We start from the raw sequence: 21,575 nt of genomic DNA on the forward strand, positions 1-21,575 counted from the left end.
CCTCCTGCCGTGTCTTTCAAAACTGACAGCGTGGCATTTAATTAGTGAGTGAAAGCATTGTGACAATGCGTCTGTGACTCTGTGTGTGTATGTGTGTGTGTGGTGTGTGTGTGTGTTTGGACGTGTATGTTTGAGCGGGGTATTCATTATCAGTTATTTTGGAGTCATACTCCCTTCACAGGGCACGAGAAGTGAGTAATCGATTTTCATAGATTAACAGTCAAACAAGAGGGGGGTTGTAGAAGGGCAGGAGAGGTGCTCCGAACTCTAGAACAAACATTGAGAAGTTTGTGTTTCTGCTGCTGAGGCGGTACAGAAAGGGGGGGGGGGGGGCTTGTGACCCTCTAGTTATGCTCACTCAGGTATACTTACACACCCCTATCTTCCTCATTGTCCTCACAGATTTGTCCTCTCTCTTTCTCCACATTGCAGTGAAACATGGCTGCCTTTTTTCAAGCAGAACTGGTGGCTTTCATCATTTTTTTTTTTTTTTTAACTTCACAATTTTATTCAAATCAAAGCATACAATGCAACATTTTGACCACAGGGCCACAAAATATTTCATCATCGGTAACATCTGGCAGTTTTTTTTCATAATATTTACAGTGCAGATAAAGGAGCCACAGGGCTGAACAATGTTTAATCCAAGAAACACTGATTGCAAGGGCAGCGGCTTACTGCACTGTGTCCTGATGTGTGCACGGTTATCAGCTGTACTTTTAATTGTTAACTCCACAAAAGCGCAAATATAAAACACTGCAGCCACGACATAAGTAAAGAGTCCTCGAATATATCTGTGCTACTATATTTTCTAAAAGCTGGAGAAAACATTCATCAGATGAAGTCTGTGCAAACCTTGGGGCTGAAGAAAAGAAGAGTGACCTTGACATTCTTTCCCCTCCATCTACCCTTTGAATTCCAGGCATATACAGAGGACAATAGTTACAGAGACACTGTTTGTTACTGTAAGTGAGAAAAAAAAAAAAAACACAAAATGAAAAACAGAATGTTGAAAATAATAATGAAAATAATACCGTGGCAAAGTTTCCGTAGTAGCTTGATGTTCTCGCTTTGGAGATGATGAAACAGCAGACAAATCCAGGAAGAATGCACGAGCATGCTCCAATGGCACGTTCTGGGGAATGTTAATTACTTTGGAGACTACATGCTCTGCATTCCTTCCTGGTGTCAGCCAGGGAGTTCCGGTCGTCATTTCAGCTGTTGATGAGTTATGGTATGGAACTTTCAGTTCAACAATAGCAAAGGGATGGAATTTTAACGTAAAGATGGCACAGAGGCACATCTCGGTGCTGTTGAGAATCTTTGACAGTTCTCCTCTGATGTGGGAAGGGAATGTTGTAATGCTGGCTATGAGTTGCAGGTCCCCAGTCAGTTGAGCAGGCGCTGAGCTGACGCTTGGGGGCACAGGGATACCCCGCAGCGGTGGATGAGTCTGAGAATACCACCTGCCCGTTCTGGGGTTTGGAGAGTCTCTACAGCTCTACAGGGAATGAAAAGGTGTGCTCTCAGTACTCTCTCAGCCCACGTCTCCAGTGCTGAAGAGCTGGGGTTTCACATCATGGAGGGGGCGAGGGGATTGAAATGCAGGGCTTCGGCTGAGGGAGTCAAAATACCACTACAAGATATTCCGATGGCACTGTTCCGCTGACCCTCCTTAACTGTAGGTCATCTACACCAGAGACAAGCTGGAGGCGGTTCCATAGGCATATTGACTCAGGTCAACAGTGTGTTAGCTAACCCCATATATGATAACGGATTGGCCCCAGGCCCAAGTGAGTCAAATGGGAATAAGTACTAGTGAATTTCTCCTGTAATTCACTATAGCCAGAGAGAGTCATTAATGAGGCTTACTCTTAGGCACCAAGGCCTTCTTCACATTTCATTCATAGAACAAACAAATATATATTATATATATGAATAATTATATATATATATATATATATATATATATATATATAATTATTCATATATATAATATAAATATTATAATTCTTCTTGTGCGTTAATGTTGCCCCACAGTAACATCCTCCACATTCATGTAGGGGTGCTGAACCGTGACGACCGCAATACGCTTGATTGCAGTGAGCAGACCCACAGTGCACCACGGTGGAGCAAGTTTTGAATAGAGAACAGGAGCGTATCCCTTGACATTGTAACTCCCTGGTGTCCCGCAAGTCACTATAGGTTTCTAATGAGCAGTGGGGATGAGGAGAAACGGCCGACTTAACCCACCCCACCCCCAAAGGAAAGAAGCCTGTGTTCTGCAGCAGACGCTCAGCCTTTGTCGGCTGACAGCACAGCCCGTACTGAAACCTGCAAAGTCATCGGCTTTAGCATTCAGCCTGCGCTTTTAACAAGCATCTTCACTTGGCTTCGGCCACTCGGGAGTTCGAAGATGTCTCATTTGAAGATGTCACTTAACACATCTGCAGCAAATTGTTAGCAGCTTTAGAGAAATAGAAGGATTTTCTGCCACACGCACAACTGAGGATGGCATTTACTTTTTTTAAGCACCCCAAATTCCCTCCCCGCTGTGCAATTCCCTTTTTTATCCACTGAACAGTATCACTTTTCATTTAAAAGCTGCCTGATAATTGCTTCATATTCCTCTGCCATTTTGCTGTTTGTACTTTTAGCATTCAGCCACGCCCACGGTACATCTTGCAACAGCCTTCGGATTTACGAAAATTATATTTACAAACAAACATTTAATTTCTCAAGATGTTCTGAGATCAGCAGCACTTGAGCCATGGATATCTAAGAAATGTAAACCGCCAGATCTGGTCACGTTAGAACAGAACGCATACAGCTAAAGTGGGTCAGTGGAAGCAGAGTTTTATGCTGCACTTCAAATAGTCTGACAGAGGAAAGAAGAGAGGGGGATTTTCCAGTCAACTGTAAGCAACCATGTCTGAAGCACATGGCAGGTATTCTTGTACCTAAAGTCATGCGTCTCAGTCAGAGTAACCAAACCTATATAAAAGGCACTTTCACAGAGAATGATTCTGCCAGTGTGATCTGATTTTGAGTGTACATATTTGGGACCTCTTAAAGTGTTGTTCTGCTTGGAAGAGACAAGGAAGCAGGTGTTCTAGAAAAGCCTCCAGTCTACTGAAATCTGAATGGATTTTGGTATCTCAGACTTGAAATGAAGGGATTAAAAAAATGTATCTGAATTTGAATTTGGCAATGTGCTTCAGCGCAAAAAGTAATGTACGCCTGTTACAGGGCTAAGCCTGAATTTATTCTTCACAGTATGCATGTTTGCTGTGTGTGTGTGCGTGCAAGTGTGTACATGATTTGGTATGTGCTGGACACTCAGCTTTACCTTATTTTTCCTTTATATCTTCTGTTTTTCAAAGACATTAATGCTTATCCATCAAAGATGGCAGCTGGCTGTCCCAGCTTCTCCCTGGTCCAGCACAGTCAGTATGGGATCCAGTTTCAGGAGCAGAGGTGAGCAACCTGCACAGGATGGGAGGGGAGCAGTCAGTGTGCCCAAAGTGTCTTCACTTCCTGTTTGCCGCTCGGAGAGGGGTCAGGGGTCATGGCCGGGGATGGCAGAGCAGCCGCCGGTAGGGGTTCAGCGTGCAGATGGAGGTCAGCGGAGTGAGATTGTGAGGTTGGAGTATGCGGCGCTACCTTCAGTGTGCAGTGAGAGAGACAGACAGAGAGAGAGAGAGAGATAGACAGAGAGAGAAAGAGAGAGAGAGAGAGAAAGTGCAGAGTTTATAGCGTGGACTGGCCAATCACCACGGCCCCTGTAGTCTGAGGCTCCGCCTTCGAGTTACCACAAGGCTCCAACTGGATGCCCTGCAAAGACAACAGGACAGTTTTAAAGGCATGGTAGGTGGCAGCTCCCACCCGGGTAAGTCCCCGTGTACCGCATCGTGTAATGTGCTCAACCGGCCTGACAAATGCAGGCAGCACACAGCAGCTGTGGGGCTGGAAGACTCTCCTGATTTTTTTTTTTTTATATGAATACTTGATGCCGCATTTTCACAACCATTAAAGCCAAGAGGAGGCTAACTTCATCTGCTAAAAAATGTCAATGAGAAAAAGAACAAACGAAAAAAAAAAAATCACCATCAACGGTCCGGCAGGATTTTAACTCACAGCCCTACCATCGCCCACCTACCATACTGATCATGACCTTTTTGTTTTGTCTGACAATCCCTGCATGGCAAAGGGTGACCTGAGCACTGGCCTTCATGTCTTGTGTGTGTGTGTGTGTGTGTGTGTGTGTGTGTGTGTGTGTGTGTGTGTGTGTGTGTGTGTGTGTGTGTGTGTGTGTGGTTATGTGTAATAAGGGAAATTGAGGACTGTAGGAAAGCTTTGATCACCAGTCTTCCCACAATCCTGCTGGGTGAGCTGAGTGGCCAGGCCAGCTCTGTGTCTGGCTGGGCAGTGAAGGCGGTTACCTGTCCAGAATCAAGGATTAATTAGATCACTTTGAAGAAAGGCACACAGTTACCAACCCAAATATGATAAGCAGCACTCCGTTAATTTAGACAGACCACTTTCTGTCATTTCAAAAACCTGTGAAGCGTCGGTGAATGTTGCACTGATTAATTGAAGAAAGTCACAACTAATTGTTTTTTTTTCCATTTCAACCAAGCTTCTTAAAAGCAATCTCACTTAAAGCACATATTCCACTCACAATTAACAACTCTAATTAAGCAGTTTATAATGAAAAAAACATTAAATATAGACAAGCTGAAACTATCTCCGCGCTCCCATTCTTTGCCTGTTAGCTGTTGAGCGATGTACCGAGGCTACGCTACATTAAAATATCTACTTACTCACACAAATGAACCGTCTCCACAATGGTTCTCTTTCATCCAGCATTTCAATCTGTAAATAATATATCTTAATTACTTTGGCAATGTCACTGAGGACTTACAGCACCCTGGGGGGGTGATTGTGTTTGGTTTGCAAGAACAGGAGGACTCAGAGAGTTCCCCCTCAGAAAATATGTGTCTCTCCCATCAGCAGGATATAATGTCTCAGTTAGTCCTGCCCTCCCAACATATTCAAATCCAATTCCAATCCTCTTTCCTTTCCCATCGGGAAAAACAATGGGGGCTTTCCACTTGTGACACCAGTACGAGGCAGAATCTTGGGAGTTCTGGTTCCAGCCCCATGCCCGTGTTGGTTATATTCTCTGTTGGTTGAAAACAAGAACCAAGGGGTTATGGGAATGTGTCAGTTCAGCCCCATACCGAAGCTAACATTAGCAGAACAATGTGGAAACTTCTACGCCACTCCACTGCACCAGTAAATCTGAGCACTTCCTGGTCTGCAAAAGTGAACCGCTGCCCTGACTGTATGCACGCACAATTACAAGCAAACACAGGCTTCTACTGTTTACCAGTTTTGCTGTTGTTACAAGGGAATGCAACACAACACATCTCTTTGCGAATTTTACTTGCTCTAGTGGAGTCTAGTTCAACCGCTGCTAGCATTGAAGAGTGAGATAATGAACATCTAGATGAATATCTGCATGTTTCTGACATGGTGAGATTATCTCAGAAGAGGCCCTGATCAGCTTGCAGTCACAGTCACCCCAAAGGGACTTTCTACAATGCAAGCGTTCATGACCCGTGGCCAGTCTCTCTTAAAAATAGCCCTGGTCCATTGGTCCGCTGGGCCAGCGACATTGCTTAGCTCTGCTCTGCCAAAGGCCCATCTCATTCCCCACTGCCAAGTACCAGGTGAGAAAGAAAAAGCATCAATCTTTAAAAATCTGGCAGGCAACAGTAGCTTTAGAAATATCTGCTCTCAGGCTTATTACAGTAGTGAATATTTTGACTTTGATTTATAATCTGATTAGACTCCACAAAAATGTGCTGATAGCTTGCAATTTGTAATAGTCACTTCACTTGAAAATTAGCTACTGATTGCTGCAGTTTAAAACTTCAACACTCTCTCCAGTACCAGTGTTTAAGCTGACTTTGGTCACCATAAAGGGGAGTTTTACCATTCCTGGCAGAGCTCAGCAAACACCAGCTTACTGGAATAAAAAAGCTTCTTAGCCAACTTAGCTGGAACAGTAAAAACAGTAATCAAAACACTTGGGTGAGCAGTTTAAATGCTGGCTATGCAGGGCAGTGGCCACAGTGTTCTCTGTTACAATTCAAGAAAGCTAAGAGCATATATTTTAGCTAATACCGCTCTTTCATATCATATTTTAGCAATAACCATTTACTTTTGTGTTATACAGACCAACAGATTTTCTTCCAACTTGATGCTGGAAAACCTAATACCTCTGAATCTCTGATTGGCTGGCACTGCAGGTGGGTAGAAGAGGCAGCCATTCAGGTTTCGAATACCTGGTGGCTCAGGTTCCAACTGAGGAAAAATGGCTTATGTGGTAACTTTCAGGTGGCACCCGAAGCAAGAGAAACTGATGTCTCCACAAGGTCATCAGTTTTATGTCCAGTGCTTCCTTAAGACTCGATAAGGGGCGCCTAATTCATCTATCAAGCAGACAAATTCACAGGCAAGCTGTTGGCAATTGAATTATTTTGAGATATTTCAGCCGTGGGATAGGTCAAAGTTTACAGGCCGTACCATACCAACTCTGTGCCTGCCAACCTCCTCTTCCAGGTTCCCACGATGAGCAGCTAAAATGGCTCTTGCTTTCTCACTCTCTCGCTCTCTGTCCCTCTCCCTCTCCCTCTGCTGCTCTCTCACTCACTGTCTCTCTCTCTCTCCCTCTCTGCCTCTCTCTTTTTTCTCTCTCTCTGTATGTCTCTCTTTCTTTGCTCATGTGGGTGTGAAATGAAACATATTCAGAGACAGTGGGATCCACTCCCTCACATGCTTAGCTAGTGGACATCAAGCAAGCACATAAACCACTGCAGTGCTTGTATTTGACTATAACAGACACGGCAGGAGGGCTCACACTAATTCACTGTATTGGCAGGCATTAACGTAACCCATTTCATAGGCACAGATAGGCTGGGACCATAGACAGCCTGTAGTCACAGGCAGGCTCGGCGCCAGGAGAAAATGCAGAGTGTGATTGCAATCAAAAGGGGTGCACAAAATGTCATAAATACTATAAATACTGTAACAGACTTTGGGATATAAGAAGACAACTGGGGGTACACTGATGTCTTTCTGGGGGTGCAATACAGTCCTAAGCATCCCCATTGCTCCGGGTCTGGTCACAGGTGGTGCGCATCAGTGGGTACTTACAGTCGCAGTGGGTATAACAAATACAGACTCAGACACTGTAGGTCACCATGAACACCAGAAAGTACAATCTACCAATCAGCAGGAGTGTCCTCTACAGTCTCCTCTTGTCAAAGTTTTTCAGAAACACTACGCCTTAACAGTGTGTCAGTGGTCCTGAGCATTTGACACCCACTGATTTTCGGGCAATCTACCTTGTATTGAGAGGCGCGCCTCGTACCTGGCTGTTCTGTACGTGCCCGTTGAAGTCGTGGTTCCTCGGGGAAAGGAAGGAGTCGTGGGTGGTGGTCTTTTCAGTGCGGGGCTGGCTGGGGTCCCCGTCCTCCACGCCGTTGGCCTTGTGGATGCAGAGCACCTTCCGGAAGCTCTGCTTGAAGTTGTCGGAGAGGAAGCCGTAGAGCAGCGGGTTGGCGCAGCTGTTGACGTAGGAGAGGATGACGGCAAAGAAGTAGACGCCGGCCATGAGGTTGTTCTCGGGGAGGATGAAGACCAGGTTGACCATGTTGATGATGAAGAAGGGCAGCCAGCACAGTACGAAGACCACCACGATGATCACCACCATGCGCGTCACCTTGCGCTCCGACCGCCGGCGCTTGGTGAAGCCGGCCCGCACCCCCGCCGACTTCACCTTGACCACGATGAGCAGGTAACAGAGGCAGATGACCAGCAGGGGGCCGAAGAAGCCCAGGATGGCTGTGTAGAGGATGAAGGCAGTGGACCAGACAGCCTTGGGCTCCGGCCAGTTCATGTTGCAGGTGTTAAACTGGTCCTGCACGTCGGAGAAGATGATGACGGGGAGCACCACCACGAAGGACAGCGTCCACACCGTGGCGTTAATGACCTTGGCTACCCGGGGCCGGCGCCACTTGGTGCTCTTTATGGGGTGGACCACGGCCAGGTAGCGGTCAATGCTCATGACTGTCAGGCAGAAGATGCTGGTGAACTGGTTGATGGAGTCGGCCGTCATGACCACGCGGCAGAGGAAAGAGCCGAAGGGCCAATAGGAGAGCACGTTCTGGGTGGTGAGGAAGGGCAGGCCCAGGATATAGAGCTCGTCCGCCACTGCCAGGTTCAGGATGTAGATGTTGGTGACGGTCTTCATCTTGGCATAGCGCAGGACCACGTAGATGGCCAGCGTGTTGCCCGTCAGGCCGATGACAAACACAGTGAGTGAGATCACTGCTGTTACCATGGTGCTGCCACCCTGGAAGGGCATGCTCTGTCCAGAGATGTTCATGGAGCCGTTGCTTAATAAGGTGGCAGTGGAACGGTTGACGTCCCCAGGAAAAGGGGCCCAGTCAGTCCTGTCTAGGGGCTCCATCACAGATATTTTATGCTCTGACCAGATGTTCAGCTCTTGTGTTTCTTCAGTCCTCCGTACTTACTTGTCTACGTAGTTCTGGTCGGTAACAGTAGGTTCTGGTGCTGTCTGTATTGCTACAGTTACTATGGAAGTTCTGCCTTTGAGCACGCCCTTTCAAGAATGTTCATAATGTACCAGAAAACAGGAACATATGTAGCTTTGAAGGTGTAAAGCACACAGAGCTGGCTATCTGGTCAATACATTGAATGTCTATGGCTCCATCTTGTTACTGAAGCTGGGGGAGGGTTAGGTGATCTGCAGCTCCTCAGTCACACCCACTTGGAACAAAATGTCTGCAAAGACATTGAGAAGAGAACAAATACAATTCATTTATCGACTTCACAAGAAGATAGGGAAGTTTAGTGATGAGAACAGGCCATTCAGCTCATCTGGAAGCGCTATTCCCTTCACAAGAACTTCAAGGACAGTGTTTTCCTCAATAGAATTGTGTATGCTGACATGCTAATATACCAGCATACACTGCAGACACCGTTTCTGTGCCAATGAGGATTATACTGGGGAACAGTCCCTGTCAGTGCTTATTTGGTGCATCCCTGTGAGCTTGTTTTGAAATGCATCTCTGTGACTCCACTTTCACAGCTGAGGGAATGGGGGGCCGGCACAGAGCATCACAGTTACCCGATCCCTTCCAGCAAAACACAGAAAACAGAAACCCTTAAAACTATGTCACCGTCCTATAATGAAACATTTCAGCTTGTCTTTTTTTTTTTCCTTGGCTGGGAGCTACGAGTCATTTAAAATTCCTGTTTGTAGCCCTGGCGTTAGGCTCGCAGGACAGACACTACAGAGAGAAGAAATTCCGACACAGTTTGCAGTTCACACATGCACAGACGTAATGCATACCGTGCGCGCACTTTTTTTTTTTCCTTTCTACTCCATCATGCATTTAACCCGATTAAACCCGTTACTCATTAAGCCGAAAACAGTCTTTTATTGTTGTTTGTCTTCCCAACAATGCTCCACAGGTCGGATATGAAATAAGATGATAATTTTTGAAGGCAACAACACTGAGCCTGAGGGGAGTATGCTCATTGCTGATTGTTTCCCATATATTACCCTGTATCCTGCGCATAATGTTTTGGTTGCTGAACATTTCCATGGCCATGAGTGTGAATGTATTTCTGCCTATTTTATTACATTTTTTTTCTAATCTATTCAGCTTTGCAGCCCGCATTGCTGTAGGATATTTTGCATCAAACCCATTACTTTTCAAAATTACCTTCTTTCAAGAGTACTCTTGGTAATCTCATCAGGCCCAATATTGCATTTTCTCTAACTTTTTCTATCAGGCTGTTATTTTTGCTGCTATTGTTTGTTAGCAGATAGCCACGCTTAGAGCAATTTCCAAATCTTGGATTTTATATTTTCCCTTGATGTATTTATATATAGTTGGCTATGTATCTCACTGAAGCAGACAATAGCAGTAATCCACTCTGTATCTCAGCAACCCTTTGATAACTCAGTTTTGATAGCTTCCTACCACTATTCTACACTGTTGACCCACAAACTCTGATACGTTAAATGCAGAATACATTTTATTAAATAGTTCTATATTTCAAATAAACTCAAAGAGATAATTGTCAGTTGCTGGTAAAGGAAATTCAATGCTTGTTTGTACTATTTCATCATTATATATAATTCTGCATTTTATATAATGAAATATTATATATAATATTTATATTCATACAATTCAAACCTATTCAATTTACCACACATATTTATATTTAATGTGGGAGAAGGGAAAAGACATCTTGCTGTAGTGAGTTGATTGGGTTGGGATATACAGTAGATATGGTATGTTAAGATAAACAGATTATAAACCTGACAGTAGAGGAAATAAATTATTCACAGTCTGTAATAAATACATTACATGTTATTATGGTATCACATATAACATATAGTTAACTCATTGAAATCATTTACCATTTACCTCAAATTGTGTTTCCTTAAATACATCATATTTGAGGTACAAATCTAGAATATAATCATATGTAAATGTTGAATGTTTAAGACGTGCAAAAAAGAGACGTCTTAGGCAATCTTATGACCTGCAAGTCGGCCTTTCGCACCGAGGATCTCTAACCGTTTAGCCCTGTGTAATATGAAACGTGTGCATCGCATACAAATTTAGTGACTAGTCAAAAGAGAGGTTGGTAGGCTTTTGGGTACGATCTGTACGCATACATTTTCGTCGGGGAAATTTGCCGGTGCAGAATCCTGCTACATTGCGCTGCATGTGTGCGCCATAGGCATTGAATGTATGTGGTTCACAGAAAAAAACGGTCTATGCCCACAGTGTGGGGCCATACAGTGATTAAAAACATTCTGTTTGAACTGTCACAAAGTTATTCATAAGCCCACATTGTAAATGTTGGACGTGGCGATTTAAATTTTGCTCTAGAAAATAGCATGTCTCTTCTCTGCCTCGTGTTATTTTCATGTTTTAATTTATCTGATCTTACGACCTGTTACTTCAATCAAATATCGTATCAGTCTCTGATCCAGGCTTCCAATCAAGTCGATTACTTCATGAGATAATACTGCAAGTGTATTAACCAACAGAACGCACACTAGAATACACATGCATAGCCTACAATATGCTAATCCAGGATGAAGTAAAAGTATTCGTAAGTAAAAGTATTATAAGTATTTTGCCACTTCTTTCAGTGAAGAAGGTAAAGGACGTGTTTCAGAAGCGGTTGAAGACGGTTGTCTTGGTACAGCGTTTGAGGGTTTTAGGTTTTCCGAAAGGAAAAGTATAACCTAAAATGGATTACGTATAAGTCTACTTCAGATCAGTTCCGTGAGGAAACGCAAAGGACTTGCGTCGCTCCTCTGCGTTTAAGATAGCAGACACGGCTCTATAGCCCGATAACTATTGTGTCATCCCCAGAAGCGCATGGGTTTAACTCCCAGGCTGGCAACTGCGCAGCGGAGCGAGGACCCCCCCCCCCCCCCCCCCCCCCCCCCAACCCAACCCCACCCCCTCGAGCATAGCGTTTGTATTTTTAATGAGCACACTTAAGGAAAATCATTTAATTTACTGCCCATAAAATTACAACCATGTGACGCGCAAATGCTTTGATGTTTGCCACTGGCGTTTCCACAGGGAATCTTCTCTCCGTGACTGTCAACTCCATGCACTTATTATGTGTGACTGGGTGCTGGCTAAAATGCCATTGCTCTGTCTGTGTCTCCTCCAACCACGTAACTTATTTTGCTTCCCTGCACTGCTGGAATCAGGTGCGTCTTAACATGCGTGCGCGTTTAATCCCGTCGTTGGTTAAGGTACAAATGTGGATCCAAGTCAAAACTAACAGTGGCTGTTTCACAACAGGGCATTAACGTTATTTTAATTTTTGATTCTTATGAGCTTTTGTCTCTTCCACGGGATTGCGTTACATACGTACCTTCCCATAAACATGCAGGAACATACTGATGAGATCTAATACCTGGATACATATGCGGCAAGTGGATAAACTATTCGGCATGAAAATAATGTCACATGCCTTGCACGAGAATTTCATATCTTATGATGTCATACGCAAAATGTATCAAATGCACGCTCCGTTCTGAAAACCCAAACCTGTATCACTACATAATAAAATACATTATTCTGCGAAGGCAGAAATAAAGACAACATTTCCATATTCTATAAAAAGGAAGTTGAAACAAAAGCATGGGTTCTTTATTGACTGTCTGTTCTATAAATACACTGAACGATTGTAATTATTTCCAAATGCTTAAAACGATTATCGTGCTCATGTGTATTTAACCCGAATGTATAATTGTCCCCTTAGGAGCTGTCTTTTTACGCACGACACTGGGACTGACAGAGGGCTTCCTTATCTGTTGCCGATTAATTCGAGATACGGTACAGTTTGGGTTCGATCCGGCTGTGGGAAAATAAACCCAGTTGGTCCCAGTAAGTGTTATCAAAGAAGTGCCAACTATCCAGGGAACAATCCCCAAGATACCGAAATCACACCGACGCTCTCCTTCAATCAAAATTCAAATCTTATCTCTTATATCTCACTTAAACATCACTATGCAATGCAAGATAACATGTGGCGTGCATAGATGCTACATGTCAAGGGACACGCTATCTATAAGGTAAGAATTGTTGGTATAATTGGATGTTTTCTTCCAAAATCGATATGGTAGCAATGGCACGGAAAATGTCAGAATAATTCTCAAAAAAGACAATACATGCAAGCATAAAAATAAATTAAGTGTAGCAGTCCTGTTAGAGACAATATATCCTATCATCCCACAGACAGATTACCCTTTTGCGCTCTTCTGTCTCCACTGACAGTTCTTATTTCCTTACTTCCTCTGTTTAGATTATTCGGAATCTCACAGCAAGAACATCTATATAGGCTATAAAGCGAAATAGACGGGACTTCGAGGAAGCTGCGCAGATAAATTGTTTCTCTTTAATCGTTGTTCTGATGCCACATCCGTATTAGTTAAACGCAAGAAACATATGAATAAAATACTGTTGAAATGCATTATCATGAAGGATAAGTCTCTCAACGCTGAGGGAGAAACGAACCTTGTTCTGCCATCATTCGCTGTCCATGGTACTTCACATTTTGTCACGGGGTGCAGTCGGGGTGGTAATGCCGCTATCTCACGTTCTCAACTTTCCATCCAGTTTCTCTACCGTCCTGTCCGGGCGTTCAATAGATTGTGGTTAAAGTGTAGGTGTGGGGAGAGTCGGAACAGCGTGTGCTATACAATCCGGCGACAACATCATTCCACCAGAGCCGGGTGCTGTCACAATTTCCCGAAGACGCTTCTGCTAGACAATTACTCGACGTCGAAGACTGAGAGCCAATTAATACATGTTGCTGACTTCCCGGGATTTTTTTTTTTTTTTTTTTGGAACGGTCAAATACAAATAATAAACCTGCCGCACTTGTAATTGTTTGTGATCACTGTTGACGACACGAAGTCTGGCATTGCTGATAAAAGTCTGCCAGATGTTAAGTTTCTTGCTGTGCGTTCTGGCATCTTTGGCGATTGGCTGCTGGATTTGGACAGGGGGACGGCCGCTGCACTTGCATTTAAAACATGGAGTGGAACGTGACAGCGCTCCGCCCACGTCACGATGTTGCCGTGCAGGTTTTAACTTTTGTCATCAGGACTACCCAATACCGAGACGGTCTTCGCCTGTGCCAAGCACCTACCTACAGTATCGCAACCTATTCCAACGAACGAGACTGTGTCTGCTTTTCAGCGAATGATATATTGAAGCTCTCACGGCAGCATCGAAGTTTCACTTATGTCACTATCACATTCCCATGAAGAGTCGTGTTAAATGTGATTGATTGATTGACTGACTGCGGTTCATACCGGCATGCTCTGTCCATTACCACGGGGCCACCCATTTTGTCATGTTCAATGTGCAATATGACGGTGGGGAAAGAGGCCACGCGATCACGGTCAGGTATGACATGATCACCTCGGACTTAATGGTCAGTTTGCATCAGCCTGGGGCAGATCTGATGGGTTATACAGAAAGACCGCGTCTGGGAGATCGGAAGGTCGCGATTACTCAAACAGATGCAGGGTGAAGGGGGCGGAACACTGGTGCTTTGAGAGCGTGAAGCGATTCCATCCGTTCCATTGCAGAGCTGATTGGACAGCACGCTGTTGAAAGCGGCGTTGTAACATAATTTAACGCTCCGTGGCTCTTGGGTGGCACCGAACCTTAGGCTTGTGGTAGTCATTATGTCTCCATTCTGCACTCGCCTTTTCAGATGTTGAGAATGAGTCAGTACTTCATCCATGAAAGCAAGCATAGGCACGCACATCTGTACACACCAAAACACACACACACACACACCCAACCTGTGTTGCACCGCTGTATCTCTCAGTGACAATTGAGCACTTGGGCCAGGTGGTGTCTGCTTTTAACTGACACCACCCCAATCACTATAGACATCTGATTTATCAAAGAACCCTCCTGTGAGGCAAATTATTCCTTGAAACTTGTCTTGGAAAGAACATACTGCACGCGCGCGCGCACACACACACACACGTCTCCCATGTCTTATAGACAAAAGCCTTTTCCTCAGTCTTGCCAGTCAGCAATGGATTGAGGGTTCTTCGTTTTCTTTCACAAATATATGGGTGCACAGTTAAGCACTTTGGCCAGACTGCCAGAACACATCACTGTCAATAGCTTAAATGCATCTCTTTCGCTCACTTTCGCACTTTCTCTCACCGGACCCCCCAATTGATTTTACCTGGCTGCGAGGGTTAAAAGAGCATTTACTCTGTGATAAGACATTTTTTAAAAACACTTTCAGGTTCTCGAGCTTAAAAATTTTTCATTTTTTTAAACGACTCTCCCTCGGCCACCACTTACAAACACCTGTTGGATAACATAGCCCACGTCCAAAGTACTGATGTTCTCGTTCAGGCCAGAGAACTTTTGAAACTTCTCTTGCAAGACGCACACGCTCACACGCGCGTACACGGCTCATCAATATGTTCTTCTTTTACTCCCTCTGGTGGTTGAGATGGAAAATTGGATTCTTGTAGCGCTCCAGAGGTTATGCTGTATTTTATCGAAAAATCAAGCCTTCGGAATATAGTCATCTTAAGGAAAAATGAAAATGAACTAGTTGGCGATGTTTTATCGCTCATGTTGCTCATTTCTCTGTCGCTTTAAATGGTATCACGGAGAACTGGCCATCTTAACAGAGCCCCACAGTTAAAATGAAATTACATATAAAATTCCATGTAGTCATCCCACCGGAATGGTACCTTTTATCGGCATCCCTGAAACAAAGCCACATAATGAACTCTATTTGGTGACAGAAGTGTTTCAGAACACCCGCTTTCGATGGGACAGAAGTTATTTCTGAGGTAAAATAAACGATCAAATTACAGCTTAACGAAAGCCGTTATCTGCCTTATACTGGTGAAATACTGATGAGACACACAAAATATGAATAAACAGACCCTGAGAGAAAGATAGAGGGACAGGCATAAACGAGCCCTTCCCACCCGGGAGGGGGCACGGAGGAACTTGGACGAAGGAATGAATGAAAGGCTACATTGCCGGTTTATGATTACACTGTTAATGTCTGTAGATGAAATCAATCTCACGACGGCAATTCTATCGTTTATATCAGTAATACCGAGAGCTTCGAACCGAACGGCATCCCACGGAGTTTCCTCGGGGAACACTATAATGTTCTGCGGAGGTGCTGCTGATCAATGCGTTAATTGGTCCGCACACCGCCGCTACTGCTGTGCTCCGCGATGACGCAGACCTTCTCCTGGAACCTACCGTCTGTTGGCAAGAGGCTGAAACGCACACTCATTCCAGAGCTGAGGCAGTTGTGCCCCCTCCGAGCTACTGTGAGCTACTTTAAGTTATCTTAAAGTCTGACTCACTTTGTCTATGACCTCTCACTCGTTCCGTCTCCACTTGCGCACAGCGAGTGGTATCATGTAACCCAGGGGCAGTAGCGTGGAATAGAGGTAAGGAGCAAGGCTGCAAGTGTGAATAGCGATCCATGCTATCCAGCTGTTTCACTCAAACAGGGATATTACGGTGGTTAATGTGTACGACTGAAGCACACTCCACATCAACCTGACAGACCTGAACTAGGTAGTACTGGTGATTCTTGTGTTCTGTTTGCCATTCATCACCGTTCTGGAGCACCAGGACACCGCAAGACTGTTCTTGAATCCACTTTGACCTTCAGTAAAAACTTCAGTATTCAGTAAAAACTGTTCATTCATTGAAGGGAAAAAGTGCTATTCAATTAAAAAAAAAACTGGCAGATTAATTTAGCACAGTGCTGCAAACATTGCATGCCTTGACTCAGTGAAAAACAGCAAGTTATTCACCCCTGTTGTTGTTTACAACTGAACAGTGCTTTTCTGTAAAATGGCTTGGTAGTTTTGACTGAATCCACAGGTGAACGTGTGTGACAAGAACAAAATAAACACCCCAGAAGGCAGTGAATCAGTTTTTTTGTTTTTTTTTTTACTCTGCAATTGAGGGTAGATAAATATGTCTGAGTCAAAAGTCCTCCATACTTCACACTCTGGGAACAGCAGATGGTAATGGCTTTAGCACCAAAGGCAAAGTGGTGCTGGGGATCTGTTTTGTACTTTATCTGGAAACTGTTTAAATTTAAGCAACAACTCACGCCAAGCTGTGCTTTTGTATTAGAACAAACCACAATCGACTGGTGTGATTTGCTGCCCTGGAGCAAGGCCAACAGATTGGTAACCACCATGAGGAGGTGCTTTTTGGAGAAAACATCCTCTAGCCAACACTTGTGCCCTGCGGTGAGAGACGAGGACAAAGACCGACATGGAGACATGGAGAGTGAAAGCTGTAAGGGGCAGGAGGGGATTACTGGATTTAGACAGAGGGGGGAGGGAGACATGCTTTGTTACCATCCCCACAGAGACAGCCACAGGTCTGCGGTTACTGTGTCATTCTCTGACCGAGCAGCCATTGCCACAAACAGTTCACTTCACATTCTGCCCGCAGTAGTTACAGACATGCATCGATGTACAGGCATGTATAGATGGATCAGTAGTAGCAGGCTGTATGAATGGATAACTTGTTAAAAGGAAAAATGTGATGTAATCTTTGTAAGCCCAGGCTGACTTACAGAACAGTGAGTGAAAGAAACAAGGGCAGTGTGGGCGACAGTGTGAGATAGTGGTAATGAGCAGGGCTCGTAGCTGAAAGGTTGCTGGTTCAATTGCCCACTAGGGTACTGCCTTTGTACCCTTGGGAAAGATACTTAGCCCAAAATTGCCAGCTGTATTTCAGCTAGTTTGTGGCCCCTGGTGGTGTTGCTCCATAAGGCCTTGAGTATTCCTGCCAGTATCCACCTGTGACTACCTTCCACCTTGGCCACTCCCTGCTAAAGAATAGAATGAACTGAATATGATCATACACCACAGTACCCCTAAGACTTTACTAAATGGAGAAATCAAGGGACGTTTCACCCATGGAAGTCTCTGTCGGGTAATGGTATGCGTCTGGGTTCTTGCTCATCAATATGCCTCCACTCCCAGCCACTGGGTCATGTCACGGCCTATCTTATAGTGAAGGCAGCGCATGTCACTCGCCGGCCGCTTACAGCCTAATGTCCGCCAAGCCACGCCCCAATCGATACACCTGGCACACCTTTTCTACCACCTCTGGTGCTGCGCGGAGCCCTTAGGAGGGAAGGACCCCCCCCCCCTTTAAAATTCAAATAACAGCACTGCTACGCCAGAGCTGTTGCAGACAACAGCGCAGGAAGGCACAGCGGGAGACGCGGAGGAAAGGCAGGCGTGTGCAGCGGCTCCGGGCGGGGCGGAGCGGAGCGGAGCGGCGTCGGTGATGAGGGGGGGAAAAAGCGAGGCGATTTCGCCTCCGCTGCGGCGAACGGAGATAAAAGGTGTGAGAAATGAGAAATCACGCCCATTCCCACTTTCCCTGATAGCCTTGAAAAAGGAAGTGGCCCTGGAACACATTTCCCATTAGAGAGACAGAAAAAAGAGCTGCAAAAGACATTATAGTACATTGTCAGTGAATTGCGACGGTACCTGAAATAGACTGTCATGGTTTGTTTTGTTTTTTTTTGACACAGCTTTCTCGGCACCCTGCCCAAACATTGAAGTTGAACTCTCTTTTCACTTGGCACAACTGTTGTTTGAAACAAAAGAAAACACGTTTATCTTTTATACTTTTGTGTCCTTTTTGGTGTTTTAGCAGTACAACAATAATTCTGCAAACAGAGCAGATGCTGGATTAGCATAAAATTGAGTGTGGAAAACCTAAGGAGCCAATACCTAAGACACACCAAAGGGTCACACAGAAGTTTTCAAAATCACTTGAATGTCAGCATCCACAGTTTAGGTTAAATACTGGAGACAGTTGCATTTCTAACAAACCAAACACCTAAAAGTCAGACATTCTATCTGGCGTTATTTTATGCTGGGCATTGCTTTGGCTGTCAGATCTGGACACAATGATGCTCAAGCTTAATTATTTTTCTCTCAATCTCATCTGCATTTCTTTCTCCTCTTTTTGCTTGAGACCCACGTTTCGTGGGTCGCCTCTAGAGGGAAATGTTTGTCTAATCAGTCGTGCCACATTATTTTTCATCTAATTCCAGCCCAACTGTTCAGCGTCTTAATTGAAGAATTAGTGGACTGGCAGCCTACTTTCTTGAAACATGTTTATGTTAATTCATCTATTTACACAGACTGTGAAGAAATGAGATTTGAAAGCTTTTAAAGCGGGAGATCTCTAATCAAATTCTCAGCATCTTATGAGTTACATATGCAATATACAGACAATGTAATACATGTAATATATTTTTCTCCATGTTGCAGAAACCAAACTTCTGATGTTATTTAGTCTGCAAAAAATGTAGACAACAGAGCTTCAGTTGCACTTATTAATAGTGTAATGGCTTTAATAGTGAACTGACTTCAGTGGATGACAGAAATCACCCTAAGGCGGTTAATGATTCTGCGATGTAGTGTCTTCCTGAGGTTACACCTGTCGCCTCCTGGTGGTAGGTCTCAGAGATCAGAACAGGAAATGTGATTTGTCATTAGTCAAAAGTGATTGCTGGAGATGAGGAAGAGATTGAACTCCGCCCCAACCCCAATAGCACCACCATCTCTTCTGAGAATATGGATGAGTTTTGATTTTGCACCAGGTGGTCAGTCTCTTCAGTCATTGGGAGAGGGACCACAGAACAGAAAGGCAGTGTGTGTGTGTGTGTGTGTGTGTGTGTGTGTGAGAGAGAGAGAGAGAGAGAGAGAGAAAGCAGCGAGAATAGGTACCTAGCCTAAAGTGACTGACAAAAAAACTATGTGATTGTGGAATGACAGCATTAATTACTGATTAATGTCAAGGTTTACCAGTATATCATAACAATATGAGGCGTGTAACCAGTCATTCTTTTTTTTTTTTTTTTAATTTGCCACAAGGGTAGTGTGTATCTTTGCTGCTTTGCAACACTGAGGCCCAGTGCATCTGAGATGGGAGCGGCAGAAACGGCTCCATAAGACAAAGTCAAGAGCTGTGTCCCACTGGTCAGCCCTGGGTGATGCCATCTTCAGATCGACTGCACCTTTTATCAGCGGCTCTGCGTTTGGTGTCTCTGACAGTGCTGCCCTATCTCACGACCCCGTCAGAGACACAGTCATTTTGGACAAATCAACTGCAAGGCTTATGACCTCTGTCTGAGCGCAGCGCACAGTATAGTCTGCACCTTGCTTATGACTCAGACCCAGCTATAGCAGTTTTAAGTTAATTTGGAGGTGGGGGGTTTGAAAGGATTGTCAGTTGAAAGGATGTCGCTACAATGGCCACGTTCGGGGGCATTTTGTTTTTTGCTTGACCTCACCGGCCTTTGAGTCGGGTGGCTAACTGCAGAGCTAGTACACAGTTTGATTCCTTCTGTCAGGAGGCTCTAACAACAGTCTGACACAGGGTTACCTGCTCCCTTGTTGCCATGGTATCCCTCTGCGGAGGAAAAGAAGGGCAGCCCGGGCAGGCAGAGGAATTTCAGCGATTCCACTGGAAGTCTATTTGCATCAGCTCCGTTTGTGGCCTGGGCCAGACATGACGTCTCCATTAGATTTTAGGCCGATGATTGACAGGTTGTTAAATAGTTGCAAATTTCAGGTCACAGACACCGAGTCCTTTTGCTTAGGCATCAGACAGCGGGGATCAGGCCTCGGAGAAAAAAATTCCACACGGCTGTAAGAATGACCTTCTAGCCTGTCAGAGGGTATTACTGTGGATGTCTGGCTCAAACGGAGCAATGGCCCAAGCTATTTCTGATTCCTCTGGCCAGGCAAATTAAATGAGGAGAACATGAGATGGGTAAAGTACGGGTGTGTGTTTTTTCATTCTCGTTGTAGATTCCAGCTATTGGTTTCTTTTTAATAATAAGAGTGTCATTTTTCTGCCGAAAGACAAATAGCTGGTTTTATGTCTGCCACTGTTGGTAATAGCAATGAATTCCCCCTGCCGCACGCAAACACACACACACACACACACAAACACACACACACACACACACACACACACACACACACGCGCCCACACAGGAGACCCCGTAGTAGAGAGCCCTGGGACCAGGTGCAGCCACTTGCATAACCCTCCCAGCTGTCCTGAGGTTCAGCACCGGGTCATTCGTCACGGTGAGCAGACAGGTGGCAGTAATGCGTCCAGGTGGAGCACATTGTGCAAGCTCGGTACGGCAAGGTTTTCCACATGACTGCCCCGTGAGGTACAGTAAAGGAAGGCGGGAGGGAGGGACGTGCGACCTGCGACAAGAAGGGGTCACCCGTGAAGCTCCATAGTACCCAACGGCACCTGGGGCCTCTGCTGCATCCAGAGGCCCGGGGGGGGGGGGGGGGCTGTGATTGGTGCTTGAAACACCAATCACAGGTGTTTCAAGCAATTGCAGGTCCTTCAAACATAATTCAGCCCCAGAGGGGTAGCGATTTGGTAGAATGAGGACTTCAGACTAGTAACTCACCATCTGAGGGACAGGAGGGAGGGTCCAAGGAGCCCTGTGTATGTACAGTGCTATACCCACAGCTGGTGCACACTCCTTGGCAGCCATGCCGTGACATCACTTCCCCTTTGCAATACTTCAGCCTGGCAGGAACACAGCCTTGGCTTCCCCAGCGACAACGTCCTTGACGTGAGCTGAGTCCCCACGCTGTGTCCTCACACTAAAGCGCTAAATGTAATTGTAGGGTAGCCGTGGGCAGCTCTCACAGAGCTCTTAGCTTGAATAAATCAAACAACATTTCTGCTGGGTATCCTCAATGTGAGACATTAACGCTGTGTATGCACCCCCCCACCGCACACATACACACACCACCCCAGATAGGGCCTTGTGCTAAGCAGATGAGACAAACCGGAATAATGAAACAGCTCAGCGTGGATCTCAATCTGAGGATG

At 45.1% G+C, this 21,575-nt stretch overlaps 1 protein-coding gene across 2 annotated transcripts; it reads right to left on the minus strand.

The window, feature by feature from the left end:
• Positions 1–2,023: 2,023 nt before the first annotated feature.
• Positions 2,024–13,691, minus strand: LOC118791218 (somatostatin receptor type 5). Of its 2 annotated transcripts, none has more exons than XM_036548517.1 (3): positions 13,161–13,691; positions 7,442–8,877; positions 2,024–3,663 (listed from the first exon to the last, which is right to left on the minus strand). In XM_036548517.1, exons 2-3 carry the CDS (start codon positions 8,540–8,542, stop codon positions 3,511–3,513), a joined length of 1,254 nt encoding a protein of 417 aa, XP_036404410.1. In that variant the 5' UTR covers positions 8,543–8,877; positions 13,161–13,691; the 3' UTR covers positions 2,024–3,510. The 2 variants fall into 2 exon arrangements, with proteins under 2 accessions (XP_036404410.1, XP_036404418.1); XM_036548525.1 differs by lacking the exon at positions 2,024–3,663 and adding an exon at positions 3,729–3,834.
• Between the last annotated feature and the right edge of the window lie 7,884 nt (positions 13,692–21,575).

Source organism: Megalops cyprinoides, chromosome 1 (genome assembly GCF_013368585.1).
Source record: "Megalops cyprinoides isolate fMegCyp1 chromosome 1, fMegCyp1.pri, whole genome shotgun sequence".
Taxonomy (NCBI): domain Eukaryota; kingdom Metazoa; phylum Chordata; class Actinopteri; order Elopiformes; family Megalopidae; genus Megalops; species Megalops cyprinoides.

Coding starts and splice junctions, on each gene's coding strand:
- LOC118791218 (XM_036548517.1), bottom strand. CDS start 8,542: ATGGAGCCCCTAGACAGGACTGACTGGGCCCCTTTTCCTGGGGACGTC. Junction 3,664..7,441: donor GGCACGTACAGAACAGCCAG/GTACGAGGCGCG, acceptor TGCACACTGAAG/GTAGCGCCGCATACTCCAAC.